The sequence below is a fragment of the Malaclemys terrapin genome, chromosome 6, assembly GCF_027887155.1.
Source record: "Malaclemys terrapin pileata isolate rMalTer1 chromosome 6, rMalTer1.hap1, whole genome shotgun sequence".
Taxonomy (NCBI): domain Eukaryota; kingdom Metazoa; phylum Chordata; order Testudines; family Emydidae; genus Malaclemys; species Malaclemys terrapin.
The window spans coordinates 113,338,490-113,361,167 of NC_071510.1; the positions used below are offsets into that span (position 1 = coordinate 113,338,490).

General features: G+C 44.1%; 1 protein-coding gene across 3 annotated transcripts in view; it reads right to left on the bottom strand.

Moving 5' to 3' along the window:
• NEDD4L (NEDD4 like E3 ubiquitin protein ligase) overlaps positions 1 to 22,678 on the bottom strand; it is a 347,299-nt gene that overhangs the window by 259,560 nt on the left and 65,061 nt on the right. For all 3 annotated transcript variants that reach the window (XM_054032687.1, XM_054032690.1, XM_054032689.1), the window contains exon 2: positions 3,753 to 3,826. In XM_054032687.1, coding sequence (XP_053888662.1) covers positions 3,753 to 3,826 — 74 coding nt within the window. The remainder of the gene's footprint in view (positions 1 to 3,752; positions 3,827 to 22,678) is intronic.

Here is a 22,678-nt window from a genome sequence, read left to right on the forward strand (position 1 = left end):
CGTCCGGGGGGAAATCCCAAAAAGCCGGACATGTCCGGGAAAATCGGACATGCGGTCGGCGGCTCGGGTACCGGGCCGGGGGTTCGGGGGCTCAGCCGGCGGTGCTCGGGGGGGCCCGGTGCCGGGCCGGGGGTTCGGGTGCCGGGCCGGGGGCTCGGGGGCTCCGCCGGCGGTGCTCAGGGGGGCCCGGTGCCGGGCCGGGGGCTCGGGGGGCCTGGCCGGCGGTGCCGGGCCGGGGGCTCAGCCGGCGGTGCTCGGGGGGGCCCGGGGCCGGGCCGGGGGGCTCGGCCGGCGGTGCTCGGGGGGGCCGGGGGTGCTCGGGGGGGCCGGGTGCCGGGCCGGGGGCTCGGGTGCCGGGCCGGGGGCTCGGGTGCCGGGCCAGGTGCCGGCGGTGCTCGGGGGGGCCCGGGGCCGGGGGGCTCGGGTGCCGGGTGCCGGGTGCCGGGTGCCGGGCTGGGTGCCAGGCCGGGGGCTCGGGTGCCGGGGGCTCGGCCGGCGGCTCGGGGGCTGGGTGCCGGCGGTGCTCGGGGGGGCCGGGTGCTGGACCGGGGGCTCGGGTGCCGGGCCGGGGGCTCGGCCGGCGGTGCTCGGGGGGGCCCGGTGCCGGGCCGGGTCGGGGGCTCGGGTGCTGGGTCGGGGGCTCGGGGGACAGGCTGGGGACCTGCGGTGCCGGGGGTGGGCCGCGCCTCCTCCCCCCACACACACCCCCCTTACCTGCTTCAGGCTTCCCGCGACTCAAATGTTCGCGGGAAGCAGGGGAGGGGGCGGAGACTTTGGGGAGGGGGCGGGGTTGGGGCGGGGCTGGGGGCAGGGCTGGGGCCGGGGCCCCTTTAAAGTGTCCTCCTTTCGGAGGCACTAAATATGGTAACCCTAGCCAACACTATTAACAGTACTATTACTAGTCTACTCAGCAAGCACTATGTATCTGATCACTTCCAAACATGAGCCGCTTTTTTGTTGCTTATAGTCAGCAGTCAAAAGCTATTTCAAATAGCAATTTTAGAGGAGAAAGAAAGGACTTCGTCTTATGCAAGATTCACCAAAAAAAAAAAAAAAAAAAAAAAAAAAAAAAAAAAAAAAATCAAGAGGTGATTAAACCTTCAATTACTGCTTTTAAGTAGTTTCAAACTAGATAATCAAACGAATGGACTACAGTTTAGCATAATTAAAGAAAACACAAAATAATCCATAGGAAGGCTCATTAATACATTATGAAGCTAGAGTTAGTTGCAGTAAGGGAGTCCACTTTTTACATTCAGCGCTAAACTGGCTGCCAGTAACTTTTCTGGTGGAATTCAAGCTGTGGGTCTTAACCTAAAAAGCTCTAAATGGTTTGGAAACTACCTCGCTCCTCATGCAACATGGTTGAGGTCAGCAGGGATACTCAAGCTAGAACCTACTCAGTTTAAAGGGGACTTGAAAAGGGGGTTGCTGGTTAAATGATTTACGTGAAGGGTCCTTGGCTTTAGAATTCACTCCTTCTCTATCAGTCGTCTGCCAGAGGTTGGGATTTGTTTACCTTGTAGGCACACTCCAAAAATTCTCAAATATGCCCGTCCTATTAATTTGCATGGTTGTTCAAGAAATATCGCTTCTCAGAGAGTGTTTTTATGTTTAAGTGGACACTCCTTCAGGACTGCAAGTTGTGGCTTGAGCTGTCTCGTGCAGTGATTATGAACCTGTAGTCTGCAGACCCCCTGGAGGTCTGCAGTCTACATCTAAGAGATCCGCGAAAGGAAAGGTTGTCGTTACCAGAGAACAGTAGTTTTCAACCTGTGGTTTGTAGATCTCTGGGAGTTCGTGGACTACATCTAAGACTTCCAAAGGGAACCGCACCTCAATCTGAAATTTTTTTAGGAGTTCGCAAATGAAAAGAGGTTGAGAACCACTGGATTAGTGCATGCACAATAAGTCTAGGCTGGGAGCAAAAAGTGTTTTAAAATATATAATTTTTAAAAGGAAAGAACTTGGAAGTAAGCCTAGTGGCCTTTCCATACTTTTTAAATCAGAAACACTTAACCACAGCTTTCATTTCTGCCAGTTGTCACCCTGTTTGAGGTTATATCAGTGCAGACCATGGACTGTTCACTTTCTGTTGATTGACAGGTTGCAGCCACTTGTGTGAAAATTGGTTTATGCCCTCTGGCTGGCTCTCTCTCTTCATCCAGCCACTGGTCTTCAGCTGAAAAACTTCTGTAATTCTCACCCTAACTGAACTGCGAGCCTGCATATTCCAGTGATTCCTGAAACACTTAGCAGGTCGGAGGGGGGGGAGGGAAATCTGTGAAATGGCTGCATAAAAATGCATAAATGGTTGCAACATATCTATTCAAGGGACACCATCATAGGACCTAACCACATCAGTCACACCATCCGGGGCTCGTTCACCTGAACATCTACCAATGTGATATATGCCATCATGTGTCAGCAATGCCCCTCTGCCACGTACATTGGCCAAACTGGACAGTCTCTACGCAAAAGAATAAATGGACACAAATCTGACATCAGGAATCATAACATTCAAAAACCAGTCGGAAAATACTTTAACCTGTCTGGTCACTCAATAACAGACCTGAGGGTGGCAATTTTGCAACAGAAAAGCTTCAAAAACAGACTCCAACAAGAAACTGCTGAACTTGAATTGATATGCAAACTAGATACAATCAACGTAGGCTTGAATAGAGACTGGGAATGTCTGAGCCATTACAAACATTGAATCTATCTCCCCATGTAAGTATTCTCGCACTTCTTATCAAACTGTCTGTACTGGGCTAGCTTGATGATCACTTCAAAAGTTTTTTTTCCTTTCACTTAATTGGCCTCTCAGAGTTGGTAAGACAACTCCCACCTTTTCATGCTCTCTGTATGTGTGCATATTATATATATATATATATGTTCCATTCTATGCATCCGAAGAAGTGGGCTGTAGTCCACGAAAGCTTATGCTCAAATAAATTTGGTAGTCTCTAAGGTGCCACAAGTACTCCTTTTTGCATAAATGCTGACTCCTCAGCCTGAAATCTTTCACTCCACTAAATCAGCATTTTATTAAACAGGCCCTTCACGTGGAGTGCAAAGGCTTCCTATTTGGCAAAAATATCAGCATGGTCTGTTCCATGCTTTTTTCACATTAACACTTCCTAGCCTTCTCCCACATGGACTGGATTGGAGAAACCTTTCAAACCACTTTCTTTTTAAAAGGCAGAGTACACAGGAACTTTACCAGTGACATCTGGATAAGATTGACTGCCCTAACCGCAATGCCCCCACACACCCAAAAAAACACCCATACACACAAACCAACCAATAAATCACAGTGCAACAATTCTATCAGGCTTCTGTATCTAAACACCAGCACAACTGCTGCTGAAACCAATAGCAGGAGTGGTGCTTTATCAGAAACTGAAGTGAGTTACTGCAGCCTTCATGCCTTCTGCCCCTCTTAAAATCAGAGGGGAAGAAAAAAAAAAGTCGTTTTAAATACAGTATCTAAAACCACTACCAAAGCTTGAGCTGCCTCCTTCTGTGGTGCCTATTGCAGCGGCAGAAAACTGGAGTACTCTGTGGTGTGGGAGGGACTATTCCAGAGGGTGTGAAACTAAATTGCTTGCTAGCCTCCTAACAGACATCCCATGATCTACACCGGTTGCAATCACATCACAGAATCTTTCATTGTGTTTATAAACAGCTACAAAATTGCTATAGTGCCCGTACTATAAATTTCAAACAAGTGCTGAACGCAACACACATACCTGGCTCCGAAGATGTCTTTTTTTGCTAGATCAATGCCAGAAACAACCTTAACTCTGAGGAGTCGAGACTCGTCCTAATAAAATAAGAAAGAAAGAAAAAAACAGAGGTGTTTTACTCATGCAAATACAAGTGACCTTTTGAAGGTGTTGGATCACTACTTCCCAAACATGAAAGAACTGTCAGTCTCTGAATAGGAGGAGTCTGGTTAAACTCTGAAAGCCTTATGGAGGGAGCTGCACAGTTCAGCTCCCAGAGAACAGTGCCAAACAGAGACATGAAGGGCTCTTAGTCCAGCCATAGCAAAAGCTGGCAAGAATAAGTAACTGCCAGAGCACTGAAAAGGAGGGGTGAGGCGGGATTATTTGCATAACAGGGCCATTTGAAATTTCAAATGATCCAGAGAATTTCCACAGGAATTCCTGGTTCTCAGATTTCAAGTTCATCTCTTCAATACAAGGCCATATGATTTTGAAAAGAACAACATTTATTTTGGTATTAATTGCCAATAGTGAATTTTTTAAATTTTTTTATCAAATAATGTGTACTTAGAGTACCAATGCATGAGGAAAGAAAAACAAAACACAGAAACAGCAAATGAGATCTAGATATGGTACAAAATTTCAAGTATTTTTATCTTGATTTCCAATCTCCCCCTCTCATGCCCCATAGATTTTCCAAAAGCAAAGGAATAAAGCAGTGTTTCTCAACCAAGGGTACGTGTACCCCTGGGGGTACACAGAGGTCTTCGAGGGGTACATCAACTCATCTAGATATTTGCCTAGTTTTACAACAGGCTACATAAAAAGCCCTAGCAAAGTCAGTACAAACTAAAATTTCATACAGATAAAATGAGAAAGTAAGAATTTTTCAGTAATGGTGTGCTGTGCCACTTTTGTATTTTTATGTCTGATTTTGTAAGCAAGTAGTTTTTAAGTGAGTTGAAACTTGGGGGTATGCCAGACAAATCCGACTCCTAAAAGGGGTACAGTAATCTGGAAAGGTTGAGAACCACTGAAATAAAGGACATTCTGTGTTCTGGCAGATACAAAGCTTTAAATTACTTTTCAAAGACCTGTGTGACAGTTTCTGAAAATGCAAATTACCAGCTCATCACCTTGCACAGCAGTCGATCATGCTGACACATTCCACTGTCTTTGAACATCAATATTGACACTGCTTTTTTGTGTGCGCGGTGTTTTGGCCAGCCTTTTTTTTAAATAAAAAGGTTGTCACCAACATGAAAAGAATCCTCTTTCAAACCCCTCCTTAAAAATACTCTCATTTGCAGTGATGCCTACAAAACCCTTGGTAACAGTTAGGCGGCTTGTGTGCTAAGACCAGTCTGTCATACTGAGCAATATTATCTCACTGTTTCTTTTTACTCCCCATCTGCCTGTATCCACCTATTGTCTCGTCTTAGATTGCAAGCTCCTTGGGGCAGACACTTGGTGGTGGGAGTGGGGGTGTTTGTACACCATCCTGGTGCATGACTAAGGCTCTTAGGCAGGCCCCAAGTAAAAGGGCAGGGGGAGGAAGAGGAGGAAATGGAGACACTTTACCAGGGCCTGGTCCAAGGGAGGGGCCTGGCAAGAGGGCCACAAGCCCTTCACCATGGGGGAGGGGGGGAAGTCAGGCTATATTGTGGACATTTGAGTTTGACTTAGTGTTGTGTATAATCTCAGGGAGTGTGTTTGTACCTCTGTATCTGTGTGGGATGGAATGGCAGCCCATTGTTACGAGTTTGCCCTCTGCCCAGCTAAATGTTGCTTGGGGCCTGGCTCCTAGGTGCTACAATAATACAAACAAACAGTTTTGAGAAAGATCCCATTGAAACTGGTCTTGCCATCACGTGTGTCAATTTCATCTTTTTACCTGCAAACAGCTTATTAGTAATGGATGACCCTAAGGTTCCGTTATTGTAACAGACGCCCGCTGCTCGTAGCTTGTTCAAAAAGCAGTGAATTTCTCACAGGTTTGTACTATCGATCATATTATGCCTACTCCAATTTGTTTTAGATAGCTGACAAAGTGAATCCATCAATTAAATCTGTATTTAAGATTTCCACATGATTAGGAAGGCCAGAGGTCCATTCTAAAAGCAGACCACTAGCTTGCCTCTGACAGCAGACAGAGTCACATGCTTCAAAGGAAGAAACCCAGGAGAGGCTGTTTTGGTAGAACCTGCCTGCAGGGAAAGTTTCCTCGTAATCCCCCTCCTCTCAATAGTTAGGATGTCTCACGACCAAAAGCTTGACTATTTATATACCTTTTCGAAGCTTACAGGGTTTTTGACTTTTCATTTTATTATTACTGATTTCCAACAGCACTCACAGCATGCTATGTGCTTTCCAAACTGAGGAAGTATGATCCCTTCCCCAGAGAACTTACCGTCTAAAACAGGGAAAGTGACCAGTACAGTGGGTGGGCAACTAACAAACAGATACTGAACTGGGTATATTTTACATATCCTAATTTGTTTACAAGCATGGAGGTGTCCATAGTTTTCTTATAGGCATTACAACAGACATGGTCTTCAGGAATGACTTCAATTTAGAACGGGTGAGGCCTGTGCAGAGAAGCACAAGATTCTTTCATGCAAAGGGTGTAGGCGTGGAAGAATGCCAGGAAATAATTGTAGGATAAACTGAGGGCTTACAGTTGGCATCATTGTTAAAGACATGATAAAGGTTGATAAGTAGTGAGGGACAGTCACAGAGGACTTTATAGAGACAGCTACCTGAACTCACAACTGTTATTTAAGGTTTCCACCATTATGTCTAAAGTCAGCAGACTCTGCTTTATGCTGTGGTGGTATTTTGCCCCTCCTTAAACTTAAACACCACTATGTAAGGTATCATTCCACTCACAGGTGTTTTGAAATTCTCCTAAGAAGAAATTTAAAGTAATGGATGGGACTCAGCAACTCCCAAAGCACACCAGTTCAAGAGATGTACTAAATTGAAGCTTTAAATGCACTGTTGTGGAGTTTTTGTGCTGTATTCAGTCTCTCTTGGCATCTTTAAAAGAAAGCACACACATGAACATATGAGACAGTGCATAGTGCTAAAGATTCTCCCACTGTGTGCTAAGAGAGAGAAAAGGTCTCAGACCTGGCGGTCTTTGTCCCCCAAAAAGCATAGGTATTGCATTTAGGTGCGCTTGAAGTTGGTTACAGTTTTCATAGAAACTATAAACAATTAAAAAAAAAAAGTGTAGTAAGGTCCAGCTTGTGTAATTATACTGAATTCTCAAACAAATCACAACTTTGTTTAATCAGCCAGTAAGATACTTTTGATATACCCATTGTTTGCAAGGGGCAAGGTGAACTTTGTATTACATTGTAGCATATTTGCTTTTTTTTTTTTAATTATTATTATTAAATGAACATGAAGTTTAAGTTCTATGTACCGAACAGAGAAGCAGAAATAATACAATAGTGGTCATTCAAATTAATGAGCTAAACAGTCTGCTACCGTCTGAAGTACTATTATCCTCCTAGGAAGGAATTGCAATAACCAATCTTACAAGGACATGTGTTGTTCTTATGAGATTGTCACAAGTTAAAGGCCTGATCAAACTTCCTTTGAAGTCAGCTGGAGTCTCTTCATTGGCTTCAAAGGGTGTACATCTTGTGCTAGTTTGAACTGAAAGATTTGGGGGGGGGGAGAAGAGGGGGGAACCAAATGATTTTCAGCATAGAAGGCATGGCCAAAAGTTTATTAACCTGATTCACTGCCTCTGTATGAGTCTCATCAATAGAGGAAATATACTAATATTAGGGTGAGCAGATAGCAACTGTGAAAAAATGGGATCGGGGGGTAACAGGCGCCTATATAAAAAAAAGTCCCAAAAAATGGGACTGTCCCTTTAAAAATGGGACATCTGGTCACCCTAACTAATATCATATTTGATAGTATGTGCCACATGACATTCTAGATCAGCACCGTTCACTGAAATCTTATCCTTCTGCTTCCCTCACATTGGAAGAGAAAACTGCATGGAAGTAAATCCTCAAAGACAAAGACTTGTCCCACCATTCTTCCTGATCGGACCTCAAAAAGTATACTCTTTCTTCACTATACTGCTTTTAGGTGCATGTCTTTAAAAACAGATGTTCCAATAAAGGCACCACTCCATAAAGGAATGCACTTTTCAGTAATAAGGAGTTTTAGGTAATGCAGGACAAGGATAAACTATAGGAAAGATACTTGTAACTGCCATTATTGATATACAAAAATCAAGTGGAGTATGTTTTTTAGGTAGTTAAGTGTATAACTTTGAGATCTTCAAAAGTGATAAATTAATAGGTTTACATCGTCTGCTTTTCCCAACATAACACAAGTTTCCATTTCCTGGCTCTACCAAAACTACCATTAAATAGCACCATGAGTCAGTAAAGAGTGCTGAAGAGATCACTTATGACCCATACAACAATGGGTTAATTCTTAGATTCCAAGGCCAGAAGGGACCATTGTGATCATCTGATCTGACCTCCTATATAACACAGGCCATAGAACTTCTCCAAAATAATTCTTGGAGCATATCTTTTAGAGAAACAGCCAATCTTGGATTTAAAAGTTCTCAGTGATTCACCACAACCTTTAGTAAGCTGTTCAAATAGGTAAGTTAATTACCCTCACTGTTAAAAATTTACAGTCTGAATTTGTCTAGCTTCAACTTCCCAGTCATGGTATTGTTTTACTGTTCTTTGCTAATTTGAAGAGCCCAAAGAGTAATTATCAGTGGTTCACAGTCATGCTGGATGGGCATAATGAGTTGGGTCCCACAGGGATCAGTTCTGGGTCCGGTTCTGTTCAATATCTTCATCAGTGATTTAGATAATGGCATAGAGCAGGGGTAGGCAACCTATGGCACATGTGTCGAAGGTGGCACGCAAGCTGATTTTCAGTAGCACTCACACTGCCTGGGTCCTGGCCACCAGTCCGGGGGGCTCTGCATTTTAATTTAATTTTAAATGAAGCTTCTGAAACATTTTAAAAACCTTATTTACTTTACATAAAACAATAGTTTAGTTATATATTATAGATTTATAGAAAGAGCCCTTCTAAAAACGTTAAAATGTATTACTGGCACGCGAAACCTTAAATCAGACTGAATAAAGGAAGACTCGGCACACCACTTCTTAAAGGTTGCTGACCCCTGGCATAGAGAGTACACTTACAAAAGTTTGTGGATGATACCAAGCTTGGAGGGGTTGCAAGTGTTTTGGAGGATAGGATTAAAATTCAAAATGGCTGGACAAAATGGAGAAAAAGGTCTGAAGTAAATAGGATAAAATTCAATAAGGACAAATGCAAAATACTCCACTTAGGAAGGAACAATCAGTTGCACACATACAAAATGGGAAATGACTGCCTAGGAAGGAGTACTGCGGAAAGGGATCTGGGGGTCATAGTGGACCACAAGCTAAATGAGTCAACAGTGTAATGATGTTGCAAAAAAACTGAACATCATTCTGGGATATATTAGCAGGAGTTTTGTAAGCAAGACACAAGAAGTAATTCTTCCGCTATACTCTGTTCTGATTAGACCTGGAGTATTGTGTCCAGGTCTGGGCATCACACTTCAGGAAGGATGTGGACAAATTACAGAGAGTACAGAGAAGAGCAACAAAAATGATTAAAGGTCTAGAAAACATGACCGATGAGGGAAGATGGAAAAAATTGTGGTTGTTTAGTCTGGAAAAGAGAAGACAGAGGGGACATTACAGTTTTCAAGTATGTAAAAGGTTGTTACAAGGAGGAGGAAGAAAAGTTGTTTTTCTTAACCTCTGAGGATAGGACAAGAAGCAATGGGCTTAAATTGCAGCAAGGGAGGTTTCGGTTGGACATTAGGAAAACTTCTTAACTGTCAGGGTGGTTAAGCAGTGGAATAAATTGCCTAGGGAGGTTGTGGAATCTCCATCATTGTTTAACCTACTCTTAAAAGTCTCCAAACACATGTCAGGAATGGTCTAGATAATTAGTCCTGCCATGAGTGCAGGGGACTGGACTAGATGACCTCTCGAGGTCCCTTCCAATTCTATGATTATTAAACATTTTTCCCCCACGTCTATGCTTAAGACATGACTTGATTCCTCTCTATAACCTTCTCTTTGTTAGCGTCAAGGAGCTCAGTCTATCACTATAAGGCACTTTAGCAGTCAGCCACAGTTGTGTTCTGTGCTGGAGTTTTAGGTGTGTCTAACAGTGTAGTGATTACTGTATGTTTATGGCTGACTGGGTATTTTCCTGAAACTATCAATTATGTGGTGCTCGGTGTGCATTTACAAGTATGGTTTGCATTCTGCAATATTTGCTGTAAAACTAATAAAGATAATCTGATTTTCCAAAAATAGACTTTTATTGAGTGGAAAAAACGTGCAGAAAAATCAATATGCAAAAAAAAAAAAAAGACATCCAATGCTATACAATTTTTTAACAAATTAATGGGGAGGAAACTTTAAAATATGAAAAGGAGTAAACATTTACATCCATTTGAGTGCACAAACATAGTCCATTGTGGCTACACGTACGCCAACTGTGGTCTCACAGGTCAGCGTATGTAAAGCTGTGGTTCTCCTTGCTGTCCCACAGCATGGAGTCATACAAGTACTGATGTGTACATGGGGGCATAACGTCACGTGGTTCTCCAAGGACTGCAAATGGTGAAAAGCGATTTTTGGACCAGTAGGTCAACCAGGGTCTGCAGCTTTTCGGTTTGCTGCCTGAGAAGACCCACTATGACCTGGTTCATTTCCCTCTCCTTGTCCCCGTGGGACTCCTAGGCCTGTTTCCTGTCCTTTTTTCTCCCTACTGGTGGTCATATTGGGTCTCCAAGCCCACTGACTTGCAGGATCTCAAAGAACATGTCCTCTCTAGTCCTCTTCTTTCTCATCATCAGGGACATGATGGGGGCACCCTCCAAGGTCACCAGGCCAGAAATAGGGTGACCAGACGTCCCGATTTTATCGGGACTGTCCCGATTTTTGCTTCTTTGTCCCACGTCCTGACCGATGTTTGGTCGGGACACTGGACAAACAAGAAATTTTGCCCTCCCAGTGGGACTCTCGCACCCCCCCCCGCCCCGGCTCCGCCCCCTCCCTTCCCCATTGGCTCCCTCCCCAAATCCCTGGCCCCGCCTCTTCCCCAACCATGTGGCATTCCTCCTCCCTCCCAGGCATGAAGCTGCATGGCGGCGCAAGCCTGTAGGGAGGGAGTGGCAGCGGCGCCTGGATGCTGGAGCTACTGAGTCAGCTCCGGCACCCGGGCGGGCAGGCAAAGAGGGGTTGGCAAGGGAGGGAGGGAGGGAGGGAGACAGGGGGCGCTCAGCTCTGAGCCCCCCGCCGCACCAGAGGGCTCCTGCCCGGCTCCCGGGCTGCTGTACAGGGAGGGCCCGGGGCCGGGAGCACAGCGCGGAGGCTGCTCCAGCCCTGCAGCCCGCAGGGCAGCGCGGTGGGTCCAGGCGGGGGCAGCACAGAGCGGGCAGGGGCTGGGTGGGCGGTGCGGGCCGAATTCCCGCTGCTGCCGCAGAGCCCTGCGCCTCTCTCAGCTGCGCAGCGCTCCAGCGGCTGCAGCTCCTTCCCGGTGGGACGCGCCTCCCACCCCTGGCCCAGACCCACCGCGCTGCCCCGCGGGCTGTAGGGCTGGAGCAGCCTCCGCGCTGTGCTCCCGGCCCCGGGCCCTCCCTGTGCAGCGAAACTGGTGGTTGGTTTTTTTTTTGCTCACCACCACCTGCGTCCTGATATTTTCTCTCTCGGATCTGGTCACCCTAGCCAGAAATAGCATCGGATTTACAGTTGCAAGGGAAAGAGAAAAGTAAAAGTAAAAACTCCCTTCTGTTATTCCCATAAACACTTCTAATAAGAAATGCTTAAACACTTCAGCTTTGGAGCACCTCCTCACAGCACCACTCTAGGTGCATACACCCTGCCAGGGGAAAGGAGAAGTGGGGGAAGAGAAGAGGATTTTCAGTTGCATGAATCTATAATCTTATTTCAATCCTTATTCCACAGGTCTGAGTATAGGGAAGTGGCAATGTATATTGGCACTGTATCTATATATACACACTAGAGTGACAGAGAGAGACATGGGCTAGGCACCATCTTTAAACACTGTAAAAATGCATGCGCACACACTTACTCAAGTTCCCTTCTCCTTCGTCAGGGTCACCTGCACTCGCCTGGCAGGACTGGCTACACCTCAAATAGGTCCTGGCTTCGGGCACAGCTGGAGTCCCCTGCCATGTCCCCCCCCTTCTCCTCCTCCTGACTGTTCACAGAAGAGATCGCGATCTCTCTATATTCCTCCAACATATCCACAATGCTCTGTGGAGTGGTGGTAGTGTCTCTGCCAAGTACCGTATGCAGTTCCTTGCAGACGTAGGTCTACAGTGCAGCACCAGATCTATTGTTGCACTCCCTAGCCTTGTGGTATCCCTGGTGCAGATCCTTCACTTTCACATAACTTTGCTGCTAATCCCTGTCATATCCCTTTGCCTGCAACTGCCAAGCAATCTGCTTGTAGATGTCTATGTTTTTAAGGCTCTTCTCCCCACAGGCCCAGAAGATACAATATTTTCTGTCTACTCCATGCAGGAGCATGTCTAGTGCATGGAGCCAGTAAGGTCCGTTGGGCAGTTGGACCCAACAAGGGTAAGTTGCTAGCTTTTCTTGCCAAGATGGACAATCAGACCAAAAAAAAAAAAAAATCTAGGAGTCCTTGTGGCACCTTAGAGACTAACAAGTTTATTTTGGCATAAGCTTTCATGGGCTAGAACCCACTTCATTAGATGTATGAAGTAAAAAAAAATACAGGAGCAGGTATAAATACATGAAAGGATGGGGGTGCTTTACCAAGTGTTAGGTCAGTCTAATGAGATAAATCAATTAACAGCGGAGGGGCAGGGTTTGGTTCCTTCAGGATAGGTTGTAGATCCCTCACTCTCAGACCTGGGGATTTCTTGTCATATACCAGACACTCTGCTCCTTCTCCCCAAAACCGGTTCTTCACCTGAGCAAAATGTGATAACATCCAAACAATGCACAAAAACATTGTAATAACTACTTTAAGAGCTCCATTTGGGTAACATTTAAATTAAATTACATTTTACAAGAATAAGTTACAGGCCAAGCCATTTCTAAGATGACTTTCAAACAAAAATATAGCAATTTACCAAAAAGTAAAATACTTAATTTTTTGTAAAATCTTTCATTGATATCTTGTTCAATTACACATAAGCCTTTTTAGAAAAACAGTTCTCTAGCAGAGGAGCACATACCTAGGAACTCAGGTGGTTTGGTTCAGTGTTGATGAAGATAGGAAGGGAAATTACAAAAAAACAAAACAAAATTATAACAAAAAGCTAAGCACTATTCTAATTATGGGGGTCTCCTTTATAAAATGGAGAGCAAAACAAGCAGCTCATAAAATCATTGTTAATTTAAAGTTTGTCCCCCTCCCCAACCTTTTTGGTTAAAGAAAGGTAACATATCTGCAGTTGGAATCAAAAAGATTTCCTATACTTGAGCCTTTATCTTCCTCCTGAAGTTCTCATCCACAGCTGATTAGGCAAACTCTCATCATTCATTAACAACACACTTATTCATCTTAGTTGCTTGCACAAAATTTCTTCTCCCCTCCCCCTCCCCATTAGTTACATTCTGGAATGGCTGCGCCTCCCATCATCAAACATTGTAGAACAGGTGAACAGCAGCTGCACAAATTGTGCATTTATAAAAGCCTTGTAATTCAAAGTTTAATATTGTTCTAAATCAAGCAGTCAAAACAAAACATTTCAAAACAGTGACATAAATTGTACTAAATGTCAGTTAGGCAACAGACAACAGCATCAGTATCATTTACTAAAGGAAAAATGTTTTATAAGTAGAAGATACAATCCTAACACCTATTTTGCAGTGTAGGAAACCTCAGCAAAATTTCTAGAGGACTAAACATCCAGCGAGTAAATCAAAGCAGTTTATGTCCACATAAACAACACAATAATTCAACTCTGCCCTGCCTTTGGCTCTTAAAATAAAGCCAAAGATCAGATTTTACAAGTCACATACCTGGGAACATTCCGAAACAACCCTGAGATTTTACAAGCTATATGAAATTTTACCCGAAACAAGGTGTGGACATGGGTTATCTCGGAAGGGATCTCTAGAGATAGCAATGAATGATTTTCATTCTGGGCTGCATTATTTCAAAGAAAAAAATATTTATTTAACAAAGTAAGAGTGTTTTCAAAATTTCAACAGGACTACCATGATATCACAATGTGTCTATTAGACATTAAGATTGTAGGCTGAAGCACAAAAGTGAACAGTCCTGTACTGGCATAGGAGATCAATAAGGGGACCTAAAGAGTCTCTTCAGTCTCTAGATTTTACTAAGTAAAAGCAGCACACATAACTATTGTTACAATGATTGACTTTCACCCATCAGCACTGACATATAGACAACAAACATATTCAAAGCTGTTACTACTAACAAAACTTCTAGAAGGGATATTAAACCTCATGGTTCAGGTCTTTAGCCAATGTCTATCTATTAGAGACCAGGATGAGAACTAATGCAGGGAGGGCCGGCTCTAGGTTTTTTGCCACCACAAGCAAAAAAAAAAAAAAAATTTTGGCTGCCCCCCACACACCCCTGCCTCCCCAGCTCTGGGCTCCCCCCCACCAGTGCTGACTCCACCCGTTCCCCCCTCGCCTCCACCCGGTCTGGCGCTGGCAGGGTTGGAGTAAGCAGCGGGGCTCCCAGGCCGCGCCTCAGGCCAGGGCCCTTCCAGCTAGGCCTCCTGCCTCCAGGACCGGCCTGGATCCAGGAGGGCAGAGCTGGGGGACTGCCCCGGCAGGGGACTGAGGAGCTGGGGCAGGGTAGCCCCAGAGGGAGCGGAGCCCCGGAGAGCGGGACGCAGGCCCCACATGGCAGCGCCCCGGACACCGGTCCCCACTATGGCCCCGCTGCTGCTACTGCTCCTGGCCGCCCTGCTGCAGTCCCTAGGTGGCTCGGGCTGCTTCACCCAGCCCCGGCGCCGGGGGGCTGCTGCCCTGCGGCACCTGCAGGCAGCTCCCCCCACCCGGTGGCCCCCAGCCCAAGTGTCCCATGCTTGGAGCCCGCTCAACCCAGCCACAAGGTGCGGGCACTGCTCCCCGACACGAACCACAGCGGTCCCAGGGCGCCCCCCCTGCACTGCTGCTGGCAGGGCTGGCTCTAGGCTTTTGCCACCCTAAGCAAAAAAAACACAAAAAAATGATGGCCAGAATGCTGCCCCTAAAAATGTGCTGCCCCAAGCACGTGCTTGGTTTGCTGGTGCCTAGAGCCGGCCTTGAATGCAGGTGGCAGATTATCCCACATCTGTCTACTGTGGGATTCTTATATATTCTTCTTAAGCAACTGGTACTGGCTACTATCACAGACAGACCACTGGATGAAATGGACTTTGGCTAGGACCCAGTCTGACAATTCCTATGTTGCATTTCATTCAGCTCATCTTAAGGTGAATACATTCATAACCCCTGTGCAGGTTTCAACTCCGCTCCTGTCATTTTGTTACTCTACATTTGCCCCAAACATTTCTCACATAACAAAAAAAGCCCTCACCCCCAAAGCTATCCCTTCTTCCTTTAGAAATACCCGTAATCCCAACACCACACAGGAATTTTCTAACCTTTTTAATCCTCCTTGCCCTGAGAGTGCAATGTTATATCCACCAGCCAGCAGAGCTTGCAAGGTCTTCTTAAAATGCCAGCCAGTGCCACTCCTTAATCAGTTAAGAGTTGCAGTTGAGCAACTGCAGGACTGGATGTGCTATCCCCAAGCCCTTTAAAACCAGCCCTGGAATGGAATAAAACCTGGCGTTGTACTCGTGTCTCCTGCACTGAAACATTAAAGAGCTTCTGTTACTAGGCTCTGGAATGGGACTCAGAATTAAACTACACCGGTTGAAATACATCAACCGAAGAATCATATACAATATTTTGCTCTAATTCCATAGAATTTTAACACACAAAAGATTAAATAAGAGAATATTAAAATTTCTAACTATTGTATCTTCAATTTTCTGCGTGTGTGTGCGCGCGCGCGCATTTGTGTACGGATGCAGTCTATCCATTCAGCTTGTAGAGTTCTGAGACCATGAAGTGTTTAATGTTGGTTAGACGTTCAAGTTAAATTTATTGCTAAGCACGTTCAATTTGAGTTTTGTTTTGACCAATGATTAACATGAAGTTATATACTCTTGCAGCCCTAAAAATGGCAGGCAGGTTATTCTTTAGCAGGAAGCAAAATCTATAGCCTCTTAACAGATTGCACAACTTCATTTTTTGCTTTAATAATTCATCTTGCCATTTTACAGAGGACAGGCTTGAGTAAGCCTGTACCAACTCATGTTTGAGCTCAAAGTTAGCTTTTTTCAGTCTCAAAAAATAATAAAATGAAAAAGCAACTAGGTTTTATTAATGGCCAACAAATAAGCAAAGACCCAGTTCTCTTTAAAAAAAAAATAGACTAAAAAATATATTCGTAGTATTTACAAAATTATGGGAATGAAAGTTTAATACACATTTTCCATGTTATGAAATGAACTACACATTTGTTTTCCTGCAAGTGCCCTAAAGTGCAAAACCATTTCAATATCTACTGCATCATTCATGTAGCCCAACATAAACAAGCTACGTTTCTAGGGTGACCAGGTGTCTGATTTTTGACCAGAACACCCGGTCGAAAAGGGATCCTGGCGGCCCGGTCCACACCGCTGACCAGGCTGTTGACTGTCCAGTTGGCAGTGCCACGCAGTGGGGCTGGCAGGCTCCCTGCTAGCCTCTGTGACGCGCGGCTCCCAGGAAGCAGCTGGCATATCCCCCCTCTGGCTCCTACGCGGCCAATGGGAGCTGCGGGGGCGGCACCTGCAGACAGGGGAGCGCGCAGAGCTGCCTGGCTGCACCTGGCGTAGGAGCTGGGAGGCGGGGGGGAGAGGGGAGACATGCTGCTGCTTCCGGGAGCCACCTGAGATAAGCACCTCCCGGAGCCTGCACCCCTCCCGCGCCCCAGCCCTGATCCCCGACTGCTGCCCTCCAAACCCCTAATCCTCAACCCAGAGCACCCTCCTGCACCCCAAACCCTTCACCCAAACCCCACCCCAGAGCCCAAACCCCTCCCGCACTCCAACTCCCTGTCCCAGGCCGGATGGCCCCCCCCCCCACCCTGAACCCCTCATTTCTGGCCCCACCCCGGAGCCCACACCCCCAGTTAGAGCCCTCACCTCCCTCCCACACCCCAGTGAAAGTGAGTGAGGTTTGGGGAGAGTGAGCCATGGAGGGAGGGGGAAATGTATTGAGCAGGGGCGGGGCCTCCTGGAAAGGGCGGGGCTAGGGTGTTCCATTTCGTATGATTAGAAAGTTGGCAACCCTATAGGTTTCTTTTTAAAATTTGTCTTAAAAAACACAAACAAAAAGAAACCACCAAACAAAAGATACTATTGCTCTCTGTTTCCATTCCTAAACTCATCCTTTTCAGAGAATAATCTCGAAGAGCTAGTTTTGTTCCCTATGAACTAAGGGAAATTTAGTTTTGTTTTTTTCCTGCAAATCAACTTGAGGCAAATTTAGAGTACCTTAAAATATAAAAATAAATAAAAAGTGTATGTGTATACAAAAGTAAAAGGAATCCAATTATAACCTAATATAACATTCATGAATTTCAATCTCAGAATGTTGTGCAAGTTTGTCTTCTAATGTTTCGTCATAATCGAGTAAAGAGCTTGTTATTTTTAGTCCATTTTGGGAAAAATTATTTTCTTCTGTTGATCTTATACACTTTTGCTAGAAGGACATATACACTCTCCCTACCCCCGAGCCCAAATTGGGAAAGGTTCAAGATAGATGTCTCCTGATGTTTGCTGCTAATTAAGGGCAACCATTACTCTCATGTCCACAGTTTCTCAACATCTGTTCTTCCAGACATGTACCATAGGAACTCATGCTCTGCACAGGCAAAGGGAACCCTGCAGGAGGTAAGCCAACCGGGAAACCCAAATGAAGAACTTTCTTTTTCTAAAAGCCTAAAACACACTAAGTTTGGCTGAAATGAAATTATGAATATTTTAGCACAGGACAGACCGGAGAAGTTATTTAAATAGTATTTGAGCATTCAACAAATCCTTTCAGCAATATAGTGTAAACAAGATCAGAGGAAAATTAAGTCTCCCAAAATGGACTAAAACAACTCTTTATTATAACTAAACATTAAGAGAAACATTCACAACATTCCGATATTAATGAATTTCAATGTTTATTACATTAGAATTAGATTCTCCTTTTACTTGTCCAGGTGCAGTACTACACATTCAACTGGTTAATAAGCGTTCCTGCTTTATTATGAAATCACACAGTTTAACAGAATGCTTCAAATTGGCAAGAACTGCTCCGTTACAGAGTACAGTAAAAGCTGTTATATCCAGAACTTTATCAATCAGAAAGCTCCATTAACCGGCATTTCTGATCTCTCCCAATACAAATCTTCAGTCTAGTAACCGGGACTAGTATACTGCCCAGGAGGTTATGCAATTGCAAGTTTTGTAGTCTACTTTTATGTAAAAGAGGCACAAGATAAGCAAGCTGATATCAGAGATTTATTCAAAAAAGCAGCTTCGAGGATATGTCATAGGGTTATTACAGATTCAGCCCAATCTCCTACAACTTCTACATCTACAATGATAATTGATGTTGATAATGATGACCCTGAGACACTGCAAGATCCTTCTGAATCAAAGAAAAATTAAATTATGTTCAGTACAGTTTTAGTGTTAAGTGTATTTTTAGTGATCTGGGTGTATGCCATGCGCTGCCCATAGTCATATGTAGTGTTAAAGTTTTCTATACAGTAGGTTACTGTTTGCTTCAAGAAACTACCCACTTTGCAGTGCAGTACTACTACTGGATTGGTGAGTACCTGTATACTATTTCATACTTTATTCATTTTACTGTATTCCAATTCTTTGAAAATTGGTATTCCATTGGTAAGTATAACTCTTAGTTAACCAGAATTTTTGGCTAACCGGCATCCCTCATCCTCCCAACATGCCAGATAACAAAGCCTTTACTGTACAGTTTGTTTCTCAGCAGTTCATACAAGACAGACACCTTCATTTCCAATACATTAAAATTAGACTGTCCCCATACAACCGTAAGACTAGAGATTCATAAAAACTCATACAGATATACTGAAAGGCCCTCTGACTAGTTAATGAAAACTAACCAACTTACCAAACATGCAGTTTCTTCACTATAAGATGTTATCTTTTTAGAAACATGGACTTTTAAGCAGAAGAAGTGAAGAAGCCAGGAAACTAAGGAGTATCGATCAGTATGAGGAAGTATGAATGACAAAACAGTAAATTTTCATTACCAAGGTAACCAGGTGAAAGGCCAGCAGACCTCATTTAATTTGAAGAAAGCTCAACATGAATCACAGCAATGCTTTTCTCCGTAAAGGCGTTTTTGATTTTAAACCTAGAGAGAGATGAGTGAGGCAAATTTCCACTGAAAGAAAATATAGAAATACCACAACTCTGGAAAGCTACTTATGCCAAGGAACTTTATGCAAACAGTTCTTTCATTCATACAATGCAAGGCATCAATCCCAGGCAAGACAATGGAGTGGCTGATATGGGACTCTATTAATAAAAAATTGAAGGCAATATAAATAATGCCAATCAACATGGGTTTATGAAAAATAGATTCTGTCGAACTAACTTGATTTTGTTTTTAAAGGGAATTACAAATTTGGTTGATAAAAGTAATATAATGCAGATGCAATATACTTAGATTTCTGTAAGGTGTTTGACTTTGTACCACACTACATTTTGATTTGAAAAACAGAAGAACACAAAATTAATATCCCATACATTCAATGGATTAAAAGCTGGCTAACCGATAGGTCTCAAAATGCAATTATAAACAGGGAATCATCAGTGAGCAAGTGCGTTTCTTTGGGGTCACTTGGTAAACTGGGTGCAATCAAACAACATGTACATGTATGCGTATTAAGTCACATGTATACATCTAGCAACAAAGTCTGTAGGCTATGAGATGCGGGACTCTACTCCGGGAAGCAGTGACTCTGAAAATAATTTGGGAGTTATGGTGAATAATCAGCTGACCATGAGCTCCTAGCGCAATGCTATGGCCTAAAGGGCTAATGAAATCCTAAAATGCATAAAGAGAGATCTCAAGTAGAAAGGTTATTTTATCTCTGTATTTGGCATTGGTGTAACCGCTGCTGGAGTACCGTACCCAGTTCTGATGTCCACAATTCAAGAAGAAAGTTGATAAATTGGAGGGGGTTCAGAGTAGAGTCTCAAGAGTGATTAAAGGATTAATAAACCAACATTCTAGTGATAGCCTCAGAGAGCTCACCAAAGAAAAGATTTAGCTTACCAAAGAAAAGATTAAGGGGTGACTCGATTACAGTCCATAAGCTTCAGAGCCCAAGCTGCAATTCGAAGTGCTGTCTTTACTGCTAATTTTAGAGCCCTTCTAGTCCCAGCCTGCCAACGCAACTGGGAGAGACTTACTCCAAAATACTGTGTAGACACCAGACTGGGCTAGTTCTTATGCACCAAGTCTGCTAGACAATCAACATGTGGGAGTGCAGTTAGTACTTTTAGGGCACCAAACATTCTAGCACTGGTTCTGCCTTGTGGACTAAAACCAATCAATCAATGTTATAACCACATTAAGAGTAATGCATTACAAGAAGTTATAGTGCAACAAAATTTTACATTTTACTTTAGAAAGTAAGACATGTACTGTACTTTCTTCAGACAGGTTACATAGCAACCTGTGCAAACAGAACTAAGGGAAGCTTGAAGCACAATTCAACCCATGCACACACATCCCACTTTTAATTCAAGATGAGCATATATGATAGTTAATTCTTTGTGTCTCAACAACACCTAGAGGCATCATCAGAATTGAGGTGCTGTTGTGCTAGGCACTATTCAAACATATAATTACCCAAGCAACAACCTGCAAGATCAGTATTCCATATACCCCAACAAGCTCCCAGTTTAAAGATGAGATTAGGTTCCCATTCACATGCCTCATTCACTAAGGCTTCCTATCTCCACCCAAGAATGCGCTCAGCTCTGTAAAAGGACAGGCTTGAATGCCCTCCCGCTGTGGTTTACCGGTTTGCTGGCTGACTGATTAACACATTTCCAATGACTAAGAACAGGGCCTTACAGGCATTCCCATTTTGAGCCAGTTAATATGAAACAGAGGAGTCAAGCTACCTCAGGCAGTCTAAACAAAAAATGTAAAAAGCTACACAGAAACTTGTCCCATGGAAAGGGAATTCACAGTACGCTTGACACTGCCCATAACTCCCCAATTTTCCTAAATGAGAAATGGCCATTGGAATGTGACCTTAAATATCAAACTTCTGATCCACCGCCCTTGAGGGTTGCAGGAGAACGATCACTGAGAAATAAGAACAAGTATGAAAGGCGGCCAAAAATATAAATTAATCCTAAAACAAAAGGATGGGAGTTTAATCCAGTTCAATTAAAGAAAGAGACCCTGCGGGTAAAAAATAAAACCCACCTGTGATTTCCACTCTGAAGGGAGCGCAAATCTTTTAAGTCTTTCAGATGGGAATGTGGCAGACAAGACAAATGCAAGAAATAACCATTACAGCCCCATATCGGTATACTACAGTTGTGACACAGGTATGACCAACACAGTACTCCTTCTGTGCTCAAAATACTTCATCAAATGAGCCTTACTCTCGCACCCGTGGATCAAGCACACCAGGGCTCTGGAATAAGAGACAGGAACGGCCCTAGGAAAATTGTGACCTAAGTTCCCAGTATCAAACGGTATGTCTGACAGGTAGGGTCATCAGGTGTGAAAACCAGGAGTGCTTGGACCAGAAGGAGATACATCCTCTGTCTGGTCCAATCTTAAGCTAGGAGAGATAAGTGTAACCTCCCCCTTAAGAAAGGGAGGTTATATACCTCCACTTGCCACATCTACAAATTAACAAATTAACCAGGGACCACGATCTTGAAACAAAATTAGGAAACCCAGAGAGGACTCCAGGACAAAGCAACAGTAAAAAGGGAACAAGGAGCTTGCATAAACTGGTGAAGATTCAAGAAAAGGTGAGGAGTAAAAAGGAGTGGTTCCCTTCTCTGCAATTTAGACTTCTGGCAGCTCCTGGTCTTCCCCTTACTTAAAACACACTGTTACATGTGTGTCCCATCATCCACACAACAAAGTAGGACAGTCTACTTGGGAGGGGCGCTGAACCACAGTAGTGTTAATTGGAGTTGAGCTTCCTCAATTGTGTGTTCCAACTGGCTTAGTAAGGGCCTCCTCCCAGAGGCAATCACCAGAAAGATGCAAAAAGGTCATCACAGGGACAAGACAAAAGTATGCAGAGACCAAAAACCCCCTAGGACCTTTCACTCAAACAAGTTCCCAAAATTTCAATCCTAGAAGGCCTTACATTGTTTTACCATGCATAAAACCATATTGACTTGGACTCCTCCTACTTTGCAGGAAACAAAAGCATGAAGAGGAAGCCAGATAGCATTAAGCTGTAACCTCCGTGTTTGCACACTGGATGGACGAAGAAAGCCCATGAGCATGGCCAAGGCCAGTCAACATATTATAAATCTATAAGCATAGCTGCCAGTTTGCATTCTCTCAATGAGAAGTGCCGTTATAGGAAGTAGATGGTTTTCTATTTATAGGATGGGGGTGGGGGGGGAGAGAAGAGGCACATGGCCAACCACTACTTCTGTGGAAAGCCCAATTTGTGCATGGATGCTTCTGAGGTTGGGCATTTCTAGAATATTTTACTCAACTTCACATTTATATTTGGTGTGAACTTGCACTAAGATTCCTGTGATG